Source organism: Microtus pennsylvanicus, chromosome X (assembly GCF_037038515.1).
Source record: "Microtus pennsylvanicus isolate mMicPen1 chromosome X, mMicPen1.hap1, whole genome shotgun sequence".
In the NCBI taxonomy this organism is placed as follows: domain Eukaryota; kingdom Metazoa; phylum Chordata; class Mammalia; order Rodentia; family Cricetidae; genus Microtus; species Microtus pennsylvanicus.
Window position 1 is genome coordinate 32,666,015 of NC_134601.1, and position 18,331 is coordinate 32,684,345.

Consider the following 18,331-nt stretch of genomic DNA (forward strand, 5'->3'; position numbering starts at 1 on the left):
GCCACTGCTGGGGATACCCACAAAACCAGCTGACCTGAGCTAGTGGGAGTTCACTGCCCAGATTGACATGCTAGGGAGCCTACAAAGGACCAAACTAGACACTCTGAATGTGGGTGTCAGTTGTGTGGCTTGGGCAGTTTGTGGGGCCACTGGTGGTATTTATCCTTAGTGCTTGAACTGTCTTATTGAAGCCCATTCCCTATGGAGGGATACCTTACTCTACCTTGATACAGGCGTGGGGGAGGGCCTTGTTCCTGCCTCAAAGTGATGTGCCAGACTGTGTTGACTTCCCATTGGAGGCTTTACCCTTGCTGAGGAATGGATGGGGAGTGGGGTGTGGAGAAGGTGGGTGTAGTAGGAGGTGAGGAGGGAGAGGTATTGGGATTGGTGATGTAAAATTTAAAAAGATTGTTTAAAAAAATAAAATTTAAAAATGGGAAACAGAAAAATTTTTAAAATATATGTTATTTAAAAAGTTAATACATTTTGTATATGATAGCATACTTAATAAATATTGTATGTTTAATTCTGACTATACTGTAGTGATATTTCATTTGTATTTTTAATAAAGCTTGCCTGAAGATCAGAGAGTAAACAGCCCCACTGCTCAGCCTTACAGACCAGGCAGTGGTGACACACACCTTTAATCCCAGTAGCCACACTAGTTCGCCATAGAAACTGGGTGATAGTGGTACATGCCTTTAATCCCAGCCCTAAATAGGAGTATAAGATGGGAGGAGACGGCTCTCAGTTATATTCTCAATGTGAAGATTCCTGGAGGCAGGATCACCATTTTGAACTGAGGACAAGGTAAGAGTCAGTGGTTAGCTGTTTTGCTTTTCTGACCTTCAGGTTGAACTCCAGTATCTGTCTCTGGGTTTCTATTAATCGTGCTACATTATTCTGCTCAATATTCTCACTTTACAATTATCTTTGAAATATGCTTTGTATTTAAGAAATACAGTTTTTGAAACTGTGCTTCCTTTCAGTATGTTGCACTAGGTATTATATTTTTAAAAATGCATTTTAAAAAGTCTAACTTAGGAGTAAAGAACAGGAAAAGGCAGTATGAGGGAGGCTCGGGTGTTCCCCTGCCTTCAGTCACCAGCATTGCCAGGGACACCCATGATGATCCTCAGTTCTAAAACACATAAGGGGGGCTTTCCAGGCAGGCAATAAGATAAATTTGAGGTCCATGAACTTACTTTATAGAAAAAGGCCCAGAGGTCTCACAAAGGTTGTTTCAGGGGTTTGGAATTTTGAAACCTTCTGTAAGGCCAGTGTTGCTCTAGTTTTGAAGGCTTGACCACTGTGCAGGAACAGTCATCACAGAACGACAGGCACAGGACCAGGCTCTGTCCTGCTATAGAAGTAAATTTCCGGTTTCATTTTTTCCCCCAAGACCTAACTCAGCAGGATCTTGTGAGACCCGATAGGGGCAGCAGGAGGACCTCCTTCGTCCCACATTGGTTTGGGGGCAGCAGAGATCTTCCTGACATTAGTGAGGGAGGCCCCATCAGAGCTGCATAAGACTTACGGTATAGAACACGGTCCTCTGAGCATGGCATGGCTTCCTCTGTCTTTAGGTCAGAGCATTATGAGCCGCCGGCCCCCATAGATCCTCAGGTCAGGCTTGCTGTGCCCACACAGGAGAAGTGGGTGAGGGTATCACTGGACTCTCACTAGGCAAGCCCTCCCTCCCACCTGCCTCCCACCTTCAGTGCATATTCTCCTGTTCCAGTTCCATAAAAGGTTTTGAAAGCTTGTGCTTTTTTTCCACAATGGAACTGTTTTGGGGTTACCCATGTGCCTATAAGAAAGCCCCGACAACTCATTGCATGTGATTGATAGCATGGACTTGCAGTCGCTGGTGTCATCTCCCCAAGAAAAAGTAACTTACAGCTCACCTAAGTAGAAAGCAGCGCACAGGATGTTACAAACAACAACAACAAAAAAAGTATAATCTGAAGATAGATCTTTAGCAAGCCAATTCTACATTCTTGTTTTTTGTTTTTTGGGGTTTTTTTTGTTTTTTGTTTTTTTTTTGTTTTGTTTTGTTTTGTTTTTTTTTTTTTTTTGATTTTTCGAGACAGGGTTTCTCCCTAGCTTTTTGGTTCCTGTCCTGGAACTAGCTCTTGTAGACCAGGCTGGCCTCGAACTCACAGAGATCCACCTGCCTCTGCCTCCCGAGTACTGGGATTAAAGGCGTGAACCACCGCCGCCCGGCTTCAATTCTACATTCTTTTTTTTTTCCTTTTTTTTTTTTTAATTCTACATTCTTAAATTTTGCACTTACTAATTCACCCACCCTGCATTCAGGGAGCTACTCCAGATAATTATGATAGTACTAATAACAATAACAGCTAATATTTTACGTAAGTCTTTTGTGCCAGCAACTTCCCTGAAGGCTGTGCATATATCATATGATTATGATCATACTATGCAGAGCAAAATTAACATGTTCGGTATATTTACTAATTTAACATGTTTAAATTTAAGAAGCTATTTCTTAACCACAAGGCACTAACTTCGTAAATACACATGAACATGATAAATTACGGTCTTTTGCGGGCCCAAGTAAGCCCTGTTTTAGGACTCCTAGAGCCTCACTTTTGCCACTTCCTACACCCCCCCTCTATCTCCCCACCCCCCATCCCCCACTCCTCCACGCTGCCCACCCCCCATCCCCCACTCCTCCACGCTGCCCACCCACCATCCCCCACTCCTCCACGCTGCCCACCCCCCATCCCCCACTCCTCCACGCTGCCCACCCACCATCCCCCACTCCTCCACGCTGCCCACCCACCATCCCCCACTCCTCCACGCTGCCCACCCATCATCCCCCAACGCCCCACCCCTCCACCTCTCCAACCCCCCCCCACACCTCCACGCTCCCAACCCCCCACCTGCACTACCTCTTCTCTCAGGGGAACCAGCAGCGCTCCTCGCTCCTCCGAGCCGCAGCGCCGCTGGACTTTAGAAACCTCGACAGCCGGGCTTCTCTCCCCTCAGTCTCGCTCCTCCACGCCGCGCGCCGCGCCGCTGGACTTTAGAAACCTCGACTGCCGGGCTTCTCTCCTCTCAGTCTCGCTCCTCCGAGCCGCCGCGCCGCTGGACTTTAGAAACCTCGACAGCCGGGCTTCTTTCCTCTCAGTCTCGCTCCTCCTCGCTCCTCCTCGCCGCGCGCCGCGCCGCTGGACTTTAGAAAGCTCGACAACCCGGCTTCTCTCCTCTCAGTCTCCGGCCTCCCCTCCCCAAGATGGAACTCGATGGGCTGGGGGAGTCCAACGAGCCAAGCTAGGCCACGTACTTCTCTCGTGCTCTCTTTAGAAACTTTGTCTCAAAGTCTCAAACAGGGGCTCCACGCAGAGGCGGGAAAGCTGCTGCGCAGGCGTGGAATCGTCTGAATCTCGCCCCTGGGCGGGACCGGACCAATCCTCTCAGACGGCTTGGCGCTTCGGTTAGGAGCGCGCGGCTTTTCTCTGGCTTTGGACGGGGAAAATAAGCTTTTCAGAGAGGGAAGAGTTCGCGGTTATCTCGTAATGTCGGGTGAGTCGGGTCAGCCGGAGGCTGGACCCTCCCACGCTGGCCTCTACTGGCCGCACCCCGAAAGAAATCAGCCGAGGGTTCCAGGAGTAGTGATTCGTAGGGCCGGTAGCCAAAGGTACAAGTCCTGGATCCAAAAGGTTATTGAGCAAATAACCGGATCCCCTAGACAGTGTGTCACCCTTAGCGATGTGGTGCCTGTCACTGTACTGGCCATCCAAAGATACCTTTTAGAGGATGAGCCACGGGACATGGTGCCCAAGCTTCCCCTTTACTGCTATGATGTGACGATCTCGGACGGGGTGTTCCAGGAGAAGTGTTACTTAGACCCCAGCTTAAACTTTCTCGTTTATCAGAATATTCTAAAAGTTGGCATAGAAGTGAGAATTTTCAGAGTTTCGTGTCTTTACAACGAGAAAAGATTGGGCCAGGGAATCCTGTGCATAGATAAGGTCCACTGTGGGGAGACCCCAGATGTCGTTTGTGTAGAAACTCCATTTAGAAATAGAGTGCAGGAGGAAAAGCCAGAGAGGCCCCTGAGAGGCGGCAGGAGCCACTACATGGCTCTATGGAACAACGAGGATCCCTACGGAGATATCTGGAAGACCAACAAGCATCCTGAAGAATTCAACTTTAACAGTAAGTAGTCGGAGGAAATGGGGCAGGTTTTTTAAAAATTTTCGGAGCCTGGCATGGTGGTTCACTCCCAGAAGACTCCCCAGTTGGGGAGGCTGAGGCAAGAGAATTGGGAGCAAATTCCAGGGTGAACTCAGACCTAGAGAGGCACCATGTCTCAAAAATAAAGAGCAACAACAAAAACAGTTAAAGTGTTTGGAAGCTTGGGCTAACAGGAAAAAAAAATGTTTTTCCTTGTTCGTTCTAAGCAAAGAGGGATAAACAGTCTTAAGTTGATGCTGAGTGTTTGGTTCTTAGTTTGCTTCCAGAGTACTGTTCTTGGAATACCTGAGTGTGGTTTAAATGTAGTTTGGCAGAAAGATTGAGGACGTGGTTCTCAGTGCTCCTTTTGTGTTCAATATTTATATTTGGTTTGAATTAATCTTAGTTGCAGTCCCATTTCAGCTGTGAGCAATATATAAGTTGAAGAATATATTGACTTGGATTTTACGTAAAAGCCATGCGTGCAGCATTGTATATTTTAACATTGAATATTTGTTCAAAGATGTTCTGTGATGTGATAATTAACATTAAGTAGGACACCATGTTTATGTCATTGAGTGTAAAAGTCATACAAATATTACTTAGAAGGTGTGATGATTTTAGAAAGGCTTCAAATGATCCTTTTTCTTGATATAGGAAGTTCATATTTCCTGTATCAGAAATAGGAAATTACCCTGAAAGTGGCAGTTTGTCTTCAATAAATGCCCTTTTAAAATCTTTGTGTATTAGCACCTAAAGTTAAGGCAGATGATGACACGACAGGCTAAACATATAAGAAAATGGGTAGAGGCAAAAGAAATTACAAGTCTATAATCTTCTCTATTTACTGGTTTTAGATATTTTTTGTTTGTGGAGGCAGAGTCTAATATATCCAGGCTAAGCCAAATCTGTTCCTCCTACCTCTGTCTCTCAAATTCTGGGATTACCAGGAGTACTTGATTATACCTGAGGATCCAACCAGGATTTCCTGCATGCTAAGCAGGTACCAGTGAGCCACTTTGCTCAGCCCCACTCTCTTTTGTCATGGGGCATCTTACTATGGCAAGCAATAGTAACAAATTTGAGCATTAGAAGATAACTGCCTCAGAAATATGCATTTATAGTCATATCTACTTGAGAAAAGAAAATGTTAATAGAAATTTGTAGTCAGTGATTGCTGTGGTATAAATGTTCATTTATAATTTTACAATTTAATTTATAGGAGGACAATTGATTCAGAATTTAAAGAGGGCTAATAATTATATATTATGTCTATAAATAATATGTGAAAGTATATTTGATTTCAGTTCTTAAGATAGTCATATCCAGTAGATATCAAAGTGATATTTTATTTAAAACAGCAATGTCCACTTGTTAAAAAATTTAAACTGTGTATTTTAAAACATATTGTGTTAAAATTGAGAGGTCCAAGTCTATTAAAACCATGGTAGTAAAATCTAGGAAGTGAGTAAAATCAGGACCTCAGGTTCTCTGTGTGTTTGAAATTCGAATTCATAAACTTTGGAATGCAGTGAAATGCATTTTTGCCCTGTGTGTGCTTTCAGCATTCCTATCAAAACTGCAAGCTTAAGAATTTGGTGTACATTTTTGAAAACATAAAATTAATTATGTGATATTTCCACATAATGCATTTCAGGCACCTCTGGGGGTATTTCTATAAATATAATATGACACACTATAGAAATATGATAACTTCTATAATTGTACCCAGGTAATTGAGTAATTTATTATTTTAAACTTTCTCAGTATTGTAAAAAAAAGTGACAAATACAAGTAAGATGTGTAAGTTTTCTTTGTGTTTAGAATTGTTGAAAGGATGGATTCCCAGAGTTAAAGAATATCTGAGGGTTTTTTAAATTTTAAAGAAAACATTATCTTTTTTCATTATGCATACCAATCCCAGTTCCTACTCCCTCCCCTCCTCCCATTCCTTCCACATACCCTCCCACCCCTTCATCCCACCTTGCCCCATCCACTCCTCAGAGTGGGTAAGGCACATTGCTTTGGGGGAGGTCCAAGGCTCTCCCTACTATATCTAGACTGAGCAAGGTATTCATCTAAAGAGAATAGGTTCCCCCAAAGCCAGTACAAGCAGTAGGGCTTTGTTTTTAATTCTTTGAGTATTGATAAATTGTTTTCTAGAAATCTGTAGTAATTTTAATTGAACAAACATATATGAGTTTCCATTTCCCCATATCTTTCTATTCTAAAACAGTGTCTTTTGGCTTTGTCCTATTTTCTTTCTAGAGTTAGGAACTGAGCCTGAGGTTTCCAGTGTGCCCCAGAGGAAGGGCACGGGCACTACAGCTGAGCCACACACCAAGCTTGTCTTTTTATTATTCATTTACTGGATTTCTTTGCTAAATAGGTATTGTTTGTGTGTGTTTTATGCTGCAGTTTATTTTTGTGGTGTCCTGACACTTTTCTGTAAACTTGCTCATGTTCTGTGCCTTTGACTCTTTTTAGTAACTTAGCTTCACACAGTAACATGAGAAGGGTTATAGAAGTCATACACTTCTGCATGGTTATTTGGTCACACTCGGGTCCATTAAGATCTAGAAAACTTCAGGCCCCCGAAAAGCTTCTGTCTTGCCCATTCTTTGTTTACACTCTACTTGAAAAGTGGAAGCTCACACCGCAACCTTGCAAATGTCCTTTTCCTATTTTCTATTGATTTTTTTTTTAAAAAAAATTATTCTTTTGAGGCAAATTCTTATACCTCAGGCTGGCCTTGAACTTCTTAGCTCCTGACTCTAGCTTCCAAGTGCTGGGACTACAGACCCTGTGACATACCAAGTTTTGTTTGTTTTGTTTTTGTAGTTTTAATTTTTTACACGTATTTATTTATTCATTTGTGAGTATGGGGGAGGCAGGGCAGAGAACACAGGAGTACCTCAATGTCACTGTGAATGTGTTTAGGTCATAGGACACCTTTAGGGTGTCAGCTCTCTCCTTCCACCATGGGTGCGGGATGGGAAGCACCTCTACCCACTGAGTCATCTTGCTTGCTTTTTCTCGAGATTTTGGAGACAAGGTTTTACCTTACAGTCCAGGCTTGCCTGGAATTCATAGTTCTGCGGTCTTTGAGATCACAAGCTTGTGTACCGTTATGCCCCACTTTTTGTTGCTTATCTTATCTTTTCTTATTTATTAATTTTTATTACGTGTGTATGAGTGCTTTGCCGACATGCATGGATATGCACAGTGTATGTGTGCACCTGGTGCTCAAGGAGGCCAGGTGTTAGATGCCCTGAAACCAGAGTTAGAGATGATTATGGACAATGTGGATGCTGAAGACGTGTCCTCTGCAAGGGCAATAAATACTTTTAATTGCTGAGCATTCTCTCCAAATTCTGGAGAAAACTACTGACTTTTACCATTGTATAGTGAAAACAGCCCTAGACAGTATGTAAATTGCTGGGTCTGAGTATTACCACAGGACTTAGACAAAGCAGGGATTATTTTATTTTATTTTTGAGATGGCCTACAGCACATGCTGGCGTGGAACCTCTGTTCTTCCCCTAGCCTCCTGAGTACTGGGCTTAAGAGTGTATACCACCAAATCTGGCTTTCCTTCTTTCTTTCTTTTCTTTCTTTCTTTCTCATCCTTTCTTTCTCTCTTTCTTTTCTCTGTCTCTGTCTGTGTGTGTGTGTGTCTGCGCACGTGTGTGCGCGCACTTGCATGTGCATGTTTTGCTAGAGATTGAAATTGAACCTTGCCCATGCTCTGCAACAACTATACTTTGTTTTTTTTCCATTTTGTATTTTATTTTTTTATTTTTTTAATTTATTTATTTATTAAAGATTTCTGTCTCTTCCCCGCCACCGCCTCCCATTTCCCTCCCCCTCCCCCAATTAAGTCCCCCCCCAGCCCGAAAAGCAATCAGGGTTCCCTGTTCTGTGGGAAGTCCAAGGAACCCCCACCTCCATCCAGGTCTAGTAAGTTGAGCATCCAAACTGCCTAGGCTCCCACAAAGCCAGTACGTGCAGTAGGATCAGAAACCCATTGTCAGTAGTCCTCATTGTCCGCTATGTTCAGCGAGTCCGGATTTATCCCAGGCTTTTCCAGACCCAGGCCAGCTGGCCTTGGTGAGTTCCCGATAGAACATCCCCATTGTCTCAGTGTGTGGGTGCACCCCTCACGGTCCTGAGTTCCTTGCTCATGCTCTCTCTCCTTCTGCTCCTGATTTGGACCTTGAGATTTCAGTCCTGTGCTCCAGTTTGGGTCTCTGTCTCTGTCTCCTTTCATCGCTTGCTGAAGGTTAATATTCGATCCTAGAGAAGCTAAATAAGGAGAACCCAAAGAAAAACATATAGGCATCCTCCTGAATATTAACAACTATACTTTGAAATATAGCTTTAGTTCTTATTTTTTATTTTGAGGTAGGGTCTGACTTAGTTGTTTAGATTTGTCTTCAACTCACTCTATAACCCAAGCAGGCTGTCTTTCTGCCCTAGACTCAACAAACTGAAATCATAAGTCTGCATCACCAGACCTGGCTGTACTGATAGTATTTACAGCACACTTTACTCTTTTTTCAAACTATTGTGATTAACGGCGATTTATTATTTTTTATTTTTTTTTTAATTTTTAGGACAATCTTTTTTATTTTACATAACAATCCCTGTTCCCCCTCCGTTCCCTCTCTCCCTCCCCTCTCTCCCACTCCTCTCACCTTCCCCCAGCCCACCTTCCATCCACTCCTGAAGAGAGAATAAAGCATCCCTTGGGGGAATCAACAAAATCTGTCACATCAAGTTGAGGCAGGACCAAGGCCCTCCCCCACCCCTGTATCTAGGCTGAGCAAGGTGTCCCTCCATGGGGAATGGACTCCACAAATAAAAAAGCAGCTCATGCACTGGGGATAAGTCCCGATCCCATTGCCAGTGGTCCCACACCAAACCACTCTGCTGTCACCCACATTCAGAGGGCCTAGTTCGGACCTTTACAGATTCCCTAGCTGTCAGCCCAGGGTCCATGAGCTCCCACTAGCTCAGTTTCTGTGGGTATCCCAATCATAGGTCTTGACCCCTCTGCTCATATTATTGCTTCTCCGTCTCTTGAACTGGACTTTGGAAGCTTGGTCCATTGGTTAGCTATGGATCTCTGTATCTGCTTCCATCAGTCACTGAGTGAAGCTTCTATGATGACAATTTTAGTCCTAAAGAATTTGAGGCTGAAGATTTGGCTTAGTAGGTAGGAGCAGGAGAGCAGTGAGGTCTCATGCATGCAAAGCCTTGAGATTACAGCATCCACATTAAATAAAAAGCTTGGTGTTTGAGACAGGAGTGAGAGACCCTCCTTGTCTTAAAGGAGTAAGGCAGAGTGATAGAGCTGGATCCCCACAATATGTGCACACATATTATTAACTGTATTATTAACAATATTAGCTGGTTAATATCGTATTGATGAATGTTATCCTACCAGTATGATAATTTTCCTGCATAGTTCTTGTTGCCTCAAGTTTTATTCATTCTGGTAATGGTGGTTACCATTTTGGTGGCAGTTAGGGTAATACTTATGAATGTGAGTAGTCTACTCACACCTCAAAGGTTCTTTTTTTTGATGTGTGTGTGTGTGCATTTGTGTTAATACAATTGCATATGTGCACATGTGTGTTTGGAGGTCAGAGGACAACATGGGACTTCATTCTTTGTTGCAGGAGCTCCTTCCACTCCTTCAGCCAATAGCTGTTGAGATACCCGCCCATTGTGGCGTGGTCTCTCTCTCTTTAAAAAAGCAGACAACAGCCCTCTGCTCGATCAGGAAAGGAGCAGCTTGGAGCCACTTGGAGGCAATCGGAGAAGGAGCCAAAGCAGAGCTGGAAGCTAGAGAGTGACTGGAGGGCAGTTGCTGCTTTTTTAGAGAGAGAGGGAGGGAGGGAGGGAGGGAGGGAGGGAGGGAGGGAGGGAGGGAGGGAGGGAAGGAGGGAGGGAGAGACCACGCCCCAATGGGCTGGTATCTCAGCATCTATTGGCTGAAGGAGCTCCCGCGGCAATTCTTTAAATGCCACCCACCAATTTATTTTTGAAACACCTGTCACTGGCTTGCTGCTTGCTAGTTGCCCACCAAAACAGATGGATCGCTCTGCTTCTGTCTCTACCGTGCTGAGATATATTACCATGCATGTTTCTTTTTTAATGTGGGTATTTCTGGGCGTCAAACACAAGTCCTCATGTTTGTAAGACAAGCAATTTTCTTAGTGAGCTATCTTTCCAGCCCCTCAAATGTATTTTAAAATACAGATTCCTGAGTCTCACCATAAGTTTCTGATTCATTGGGCTTGCCGTAGAGTCCTTCAGAGTTTGTGTTTCTATCAAGTTCCCTGGTGGTGATAAGTATCCAGCAGAAATCACACTTTTATTTTTTTAATTTATTTATTTATTAAGGATTTCTGCCTCCTCCCCGCAATCGCCTCCCATTTCCCTCCCCCTCCCCCGATCAAGTCCCCCTCCCTCATCTGCTCGAAGAGCAATCAGGGTTCCCTGACCTGTGGGAAGCCCAAGGACTGCCCACCTCTATCCAGGTCTCCTAGGGTTAGCATCCAAACTGCCTAGGCTCCCACAAAGCCAGTACGTGCAGTAGGATCAAAAAACCCACTGCGATTGTTCTTGAGATCTCAGTATTCCTCATTGTCCGCTATGTTCAGCTAGTCCGGGTTTATCCCATGCTTTTTCAGACCTAGGCCAGCTGGCCTTGGTGATTTCCCGATAGAACATCCCCATTGTCTCAGTGTGTGGGTGCACCCCTCGTGGTCCTGAGTTCCTTGCTCGTGCTCCCTCTCATTCTGCTCCTGATTTGGACCTTGAGAAGAAATCACACTTTTAACATCACTAAACCAATATATCTTTTTTCCAGTCTTTAATATCAGTTTTGTTTCATGTTTGTTATCCTTTCCTAAGAAGGATACTGTTATGATTCATATATGTGAGGGCATATGTGAATGGGTGAGAAAGTGTTCTCAACATATGCGTGCGTAAGTGTCGAGTCCAGAAGTCAGATATTATTACATACAAATACGAGCATGAGCATTTTGATTACTTATGTATCTGTGTAAAACATGATTGTCTGCTGCCTACAGAGGCCAGAGGAAGGTGAGAGATCCCCTGGAATTGAAGTTACAAACGATTGGGTGGTACCTGCGGGTGGTGGGACTTGAACCTCCGTCCTCTGAAAAATCAACCAGTGCTTTTAACTGATGAGACATCTCTCCTGCCCCAAGAAGCTATTTTCTATTAAGCTAAAGTGATTCATACTAATGTAAAATAATATCACTTTCTCACTGCAATTTTTTTGCTTTTTGTGTGTGTGATGTTGGGAGCTGAATCTAGGACCTGCCTTATGCATTCTAGGAAGGTGCTGTACTACTGAGCTAAATTCCTAGTCATTCCAAATGTTGATTTTTTTTTCTTTTTGTCAGAACTGAGGATTGAATTCATGGCTTCAAGCATACTAGGACAGTGCTCTGCAAACTAAGCTATAGTCCCCAGCCCTGATTTTTTTTTTTGGAAAAAAATAGTCATTTTTCAAAAGAATGTTGTTTGTAGTAATATATTTAGGTTTATTATTAAATTGATTCGTGATTGCTTCATTTCTAAGTTTATAGTGTAAACATCAGCTAATCAGTATAACCCACATAAACAAAAGCTCTTCCAGATATTTAATATCTTATTGACCAGGCATGGTGACTCAAGCCTTTCGTCCAATCCCTCAGGAGGCAGAGGCAATGGATCTCTGAGCTTGAGATCAGCCTGGTTTACATAACAAGTTCCAGGCCATCCAGGGCTATATAGATACATATAACCCCCCCCAAGAAAAGATATTTATTAATTTTTAAGAATGTTAACAGGTCTTGAGACTTAAAATTTTGAGAATAAGCGTTTTGTTGTTTATTGCATTGAATATCCAAGTTCTTTTCATCCATTTTTGATAATGAAGCGTATGTGTTGCAATGAATCTACGTGGATAGCTCCTTATCTATAATTTGCCTGTAATTATGTTTTAGATTTGAGAATATGTTATATAAAGTTTTTAAGTTAAAAAGACAATCTTGAAAGGCTGTCGACTGGCCAAGTGATGTCTAAACATAGCTAACTAAAAATCACGTATCTTTCTAATTCATTCTAGTTTGTAAATAAAGGAGATGCATTTGCCGTACTCAAGGTTGCTCCACATTCACTGTAGATAATTCAAAGTTTTCTGTAATTTGACTGTATTGGAAAGGAAATTGCTTAATTACATCATATCAACTATTAGGGCCTCTGAGTCTGTGCTAGTAAAATATTTTGAGAATTTGAAAGTAAAACTATCTATAGTGCCTTAATATACTGCAAATTTGGCTTTCATGAGTTATAGAAATACTTAAAATATAACATTTATACTTAATAAAATTAAATTATAAGTATTACTTCCTTGATAAAATAATGACTAGCAAATATAAATGGAAATGGAGTATATTCCAACAAATATGTTATAAATGTATAATACATAGAGGTTGTGATGCAAATTTCTTTTTGAAAATTGTGTGGGCTGTGAAAACAAAATGTAGAGACAATTGGAGATGATACCCCCTTTAACGCTAGAAGACTAAAATCTGATTTAAAAGTTAATTCTTAAAGATGATGAACAACTTTTAAACAGTCTTTGCCCTCATTCAGACCCAGGGGTTAAAATGTTAAAATTATATGGTGTATGTGAAAATAATAAGTGCTGTCTGGGAAAACAGTGTGGGTGGGCAATACATGTGGGTGGGTTTCAGTAGAGTAGTTAGGGACATTGCTGAGAAAGTGCCTTGAGCACAATTTGGAGAGAGGAGGGAGGATGTCCCTTACATATCTAGGAGGAAAGTATTACAGAAACGGAAGAGCAGGTGAGAAACCAGAGCCATATATGGGATGTTCGGAGAAGGTGGACCGTGTGCGCATGAAGCGGAAGTGAGGACAATACAGAATGTGTCAGCAACAGTTCTCTAATCTGTTCCGAGTGGTGGTGCATGCCTGCAATCGAGCACCTGCATCGGTGAGGCAGGAGGATCATGAGTTCCACTTCATCCTAGACAGTACTTTAAAAAACACCTCTGCACACGTGCATGTGTGTGTGTCCATGCATGCACATATTTTATTTTTTTTTTAATATTTTGTATGGAAATGTAAGCTCATAGGCTTATATGGACCATGGCACGTGTGTGGAGTCCTTGCCTTCCATTTTGTCATCCCCAGGAAGACTATCTACCTCCTTAGAGACAATGCTTCTTGTTGGCTTTTAGCTCACTAATTAGGCAGATTGGCTGGCGAATGGGTCTCAGGAATCCGCTTTCCTCTATGTTACAAATGTATGCCTGGCATTTTCACATGGGGTTTTAGTGATTGAGCTCGGGTCCTTGCACTTGTAAGGCAAGCCTTTCACCAATGGAACCACTGCATTTCCAGTGCCACAACTTTTGACTTTTGTAAGATAAATAAGTATATTGATTAAAGGAAAATATCGAGAGATGAATTTAGATCCAAGGTTTGCATAATGTAATGAAATTGTTAGGTGTGGTAGAATGCAAATTAGAAGAAATACTGTTTTATTTTATGTAAGTGCTTATCTAATTCTATATGATAAGTCTTATAACATTTTAGTTGTTCTTTGTATGGAGTTTATATGGAAGAACTATATAGATAGGCTCCAATTTAAATTTTTAAAAAGACCTAGCTGGCAAGAAGGAGTTGCATTAGATATTGTCTGACTACCATTTTTTAGCCTTAAAATGGATCTTTGAAACTATGATAATGCAATAAATACAATTTTTATCTTTTTATATTCTAGACATTAAGATAATCTCTCTCTCACACCTTGAAATGACCTGGAGTAGCAGAAAGGATTTTCCTGCCTTGCTTGTGAGGATTCTGCATAAATCAAAACTGCGATACTATGGGAAACCTAACAGAAGGATGATTGAGCCATATCAGGTACACGTAAGGCTTAAATAACATATCTTAATTTAAATTTTAGATTATAACATGCACACTTCTCTATTGGCAAAATATATTCCTTTAAATAATATTTCACAGGTTGAAATTAATATCTTTAAGTGCACTCAGAGTTTTTACCTCAAAGTATTTTTTCCTTTTCTTCTTCTCTCATATGTGACATCCTGAGCACAGTTTCCTCTTGCTCCACTCTTCTCAGTCTCGCTACACTCACGCCTCCTCTGTTTCCCCTCAGAAGAAAAAAGAGCAGGCCTCTGGAAATCTCAACCAAACACGGCCTAACACATTACAATAAGACTGGGCACCACCCCTCATATCAAGACTGGAAGAGGCAACCCAGTAGGAGAAAAAGGCTCTCAGGAGCAGGCAAAAGAGTCACAGACAACTCCACTCTCGCTGTTAGGAGTCCCACAAGAACATCCAGCTACATAACCATAACATTTGCAGAGGACCTAGCTCAGACATATGAAGGCTGTGTGTTACTGCTTCTGTCTCTATGAGCCCCCATGAGCCCTGATCAGTTGATTCTGTGGGCCACGTTCTCATGGTGTCCTGGATCCCTCTGGCTCTTACAGTCCTTCCTCCCCCGCCTTCTGCATGGTTCCCCCAGCTCTCTCTATTGTTCAGCTGTGGGTCTCTGCATTTATTTCCATCAGTTGCTAGATCACACCTCTCTGATGTAAATGGGACTAGGCACCTATCTATGAGTATAGCAGAATATCATTAGGAATCGCTTCATTGAAATTCTTTTTTTTAATTTATTTTTTATTTTTAATTTTCCCGTTTATTTATTTATTAAAGATTTCTGTCTCTTCCCCGCCACTTCCTCCCATTTCCCTCCCCCTCCCCCAATCAAGTTCCCCTCCCTTGTCAGCTCATAGAGCTATCAGGGTCTCCTGCCCTGTGGGAAGTCCAAGGACCGCCCACCTCCATCCAGGTCTAGTAAGGTGAGCATCCAAACTGCCTAGGCTCCCACAAGGCCAGTGCATGCAGTAGGATCAAAAATCCACTGCCATTGTTCTTGAGTTCTCAGTAGTCCTCATTGTCCGCTATGTTCAGCGAGTCCGGTTTTATCCCAGGCTTTTTCAGACCCAGGCCTGCTGGCCTTGGTGAGTTCCCGATAGAACATCCCCATTGTCTCAGTGTGTGGGTGCACCCCTCTTGGTCCTGAGTTCCATGCTCGTACTCTCTCTCCTTCTGCTCCTGATTTGGACCTTGAGATTTCAGCCTGGTGCTCCAAATTGGGTCTCTGTCTCTGTCTCCTTTCATCGCCTGATGAAGGTTAATATTCAGGAGGATGCCTATATGTTTTTCTTTGGGTTCTCCTTATTTAGCTTCTCTAGGATCACTAATTATAGAGGGTGGAAAGCCAAAATATTTTTTCTGTGATTTTTCTATTAAAAGTTCTTTGAAATTTGACATATAGCTCAATGTTAGAGAACTTGCCTAGTATATGTAAGGCCATGGGTTCATTTCCGTTCCCAGCACCTCAAAATGTATTTCAAAGGAAAAAAATCTGTTAAGTATGAAACAGAGGTAGTTAATGTTCTTTAGATTCCTGATCCAGCTGGCCTCTTTCACACTGTTTTCTTTGTCTAATCTTTTCTTCTCTGTGCTTTCTGCACTACCATGTAAGCAGGCTCTAGCCTCTAGTCAAAAAATTTTAAAGGAAAACAATTTAGTAAGGGAAAAAAATCCCTGGAACATTTCTTCTTGAAGATGTTTTCTTTTTCTTGTCTTTCATTTTCTTCTCAATACAATTAGTTGGCCTTTTCTTCAGCTCATCATTTGCTAGGAACTTTCTTTTTCTTTCTTTTTTAGTTGTTTTTTTTTTGTTTGCTTGTTTTTCTTTGGTTTTTCTTTTTTGTTTTTTTGAGACAGGGTTTCTCTGCATAGCCCTGGCTGTTCTGAAACTCACTCTGTAGACCAGGTTGGCCTCAAACTCACAGACATCCGCCTGCCCCTGCCTCCTGAGTACTGGGAGTAAAGGCATGTGCCACCACGCCTGGCTTACTTGTAACTTTCTAATTGTCAATCCATTCCTACACTGTTCTACTAACCTGGCTCTGTGTTTTCTATACTCATATATCTATTTTCTTGATATTTATGTTCTGCTTTTTTTAAAAAAAAAAACCTTAGTATTACACCATAGTTGCTCATGTATCAAGAGCTAGTTTATGTGTTTTATTAACTGTGATTTGTGAAAGTCATGTATACTTGTTGAAGGGAATTAAGAGAAAATATAGAAAGATATATTAAGAGAATAATATTATACAAGATTGTACCACTGAGAATATCCACTGCTAAAATGATGAATATTATCCCCTCTCTGGGTTGTGTGTATGTCATACATAAAATTTTATATTTAAATCCCATATACATATATCCATCATGTATTACACACATATGTATATGTGTTAGATTGCATGCAACTATGTATGTCATATAACTTTGTGTGCAGATAAACTGGTTTCTAGTCTCAGTTGTATCAGATTTTTATGGCATTAGTTGTCTTCTTAACGCTTCAGTTTTCTAATCAGCAAAATGGAGATGCTGATTATATATATCTTACAGAGCTGATATGAGGATACAATTTCTTAATACTGGTAAATGATTGAACTGTTTAGAATCATACCAAGTCCTCCATTTTAGCCATTATTAGAGCTAGTGTCTGACTTAGCTTTTTATCCTACTCAGTGACTAACATAATATCTGGAGGATAATACAGACTTGATACATATTTAATCACTGAAAGAATGAATTGCTGAAATTTGTCATTGGTAAGAAAAAGGATCTTAGAATAAAGCATCATTTGAAAATAAATTTAAAAAGCAAAAGCTAGAGAAAGCTTGAGATGCTATTCTTTAGGCGTTACCGGTGTTGTCCATCTTCACAGTTTCAAACGGAGAACATATTTCATGCTGCAGAATATTTATTCAACCATTCCCAGATTAAACAATAACGATGCTGGCAATAGTATTGCCTTCTGTCAAATAGTGTAGCAGAAATAACTCCCATGCAATTTATAAAAAAAAACCCTAAGATACCAGTGTAAGTAAATTAATGTCATCAGAGCATTGATGGGATTATGTCTACTCAATGGTCTATCTGAAGTGCTATAGGATAAATGAATGAATAGGAAGTCCTTCAGTCATGCACACGATGAAGAATGCTATGAAGATCTCCACAGTTTGAGACGTATCTAATCCTTTTGGTAACTGTATTGTGTGGTTACTCTGTGCCTGGCACTGGGTTAAGCATTATGGGAATTCATCAAAACTAAGATTTGCTCTGTGCCTTTGACGATTGTTTTCACACAGTAAGTCAGTACTATATTGCTGACTTCCAGTATCTTGCAGCAGCCTCGCTTTTTCACTTAGCTATCTTAGCTGAGTTAACAACTGAATCATTATGGATAAAAAAATAAATTTTAAGTGTTATTTTTCTGTCAGTATAAATTTCCACCGATAATACCTTATGTGTCACTCATATAGATAAAAATCACAAATGTATATATGCTTTTGCTCTTTTCCTAGAACTATTTGGAAGTCGCTGACAGTTCTGGCATGGTGTCAGTGATTATGTGGAATTCTATGTGTCTAGAATGGTATAAAAGTTTGAAAGTGGGCTTGATTCTTCTGCTTCAAGATTATACTGTGAAGAGGAGCCACCCATTCAGAATACAGCCTGACCCTGTGGATCCACAGATGAAACTCATTTCTACAATAGGTTAGTATTCACTTAATCGTTCTATCATGGCTATCTTGCTTATATGAATTTGCAGAGTGTCATATCAGGTAAAAGTCTGTAAAAATTACTGAAGCTGTTAGAAACAGACAAGCTTAAATTCCTTTATAAAAATTCAAGCAGTTAGTAAATTAATACACAGATCAATAAATTAGTGCACTTATTAAGAAAGATTATCTGAGGCATTTATTGTTGACCAAAGAATGAACTCCATTTAGGATATGCTCAAATTTGATTTTGTTCATTTTTGGTGTGTAATATTTAGTTAATCACCTGAATACATTCTATAGTTACTATTAAGTACTATGCTGAAAGGAATTTTATTAAGTTAAACATATTTTTATTGTTGTGTATGTGTGTATATTTGTGAGCCTCTCTCTGTGGG

At 41.2% G+C, this 18,331-nt stretch overlaps 1 protein-coding gene across 2 annotated transcripts in view; it reads left to right on the forward strand.

Annotated features, from left to right (window-relative positions):
* Positions 1-3,476: 3,476 nt before the first annotated feature.
* The window catches only part of Radx (RPA1 related single stranded DNA binding protein, X-linked), a 75,051-nt gene continuing 60,196 nt past the window's right edge, over positions 3,477-18,331 (forward strand). For both annotated transcript variants that reach the window (XM_075957661.1, XM_075957662.1), the window contains exons 1-3: positions 3,477-4,185; positions 14,036-14,178; positions 17,736-17,928. In XM_075957661.1, the coding sequence (XP_075813776.1) occupies positions 3,543-4,185; positions 14,036-14,178; positions 17,736-17,928 (979 nt within the window). In that variant the 5' untranslated portion in view covers positions 3,477-3,542. The remainder of the gene's footprint in view (positions 4,186-14,035; positions 14,179-17,735; positions 17,929-18,331) is intronic.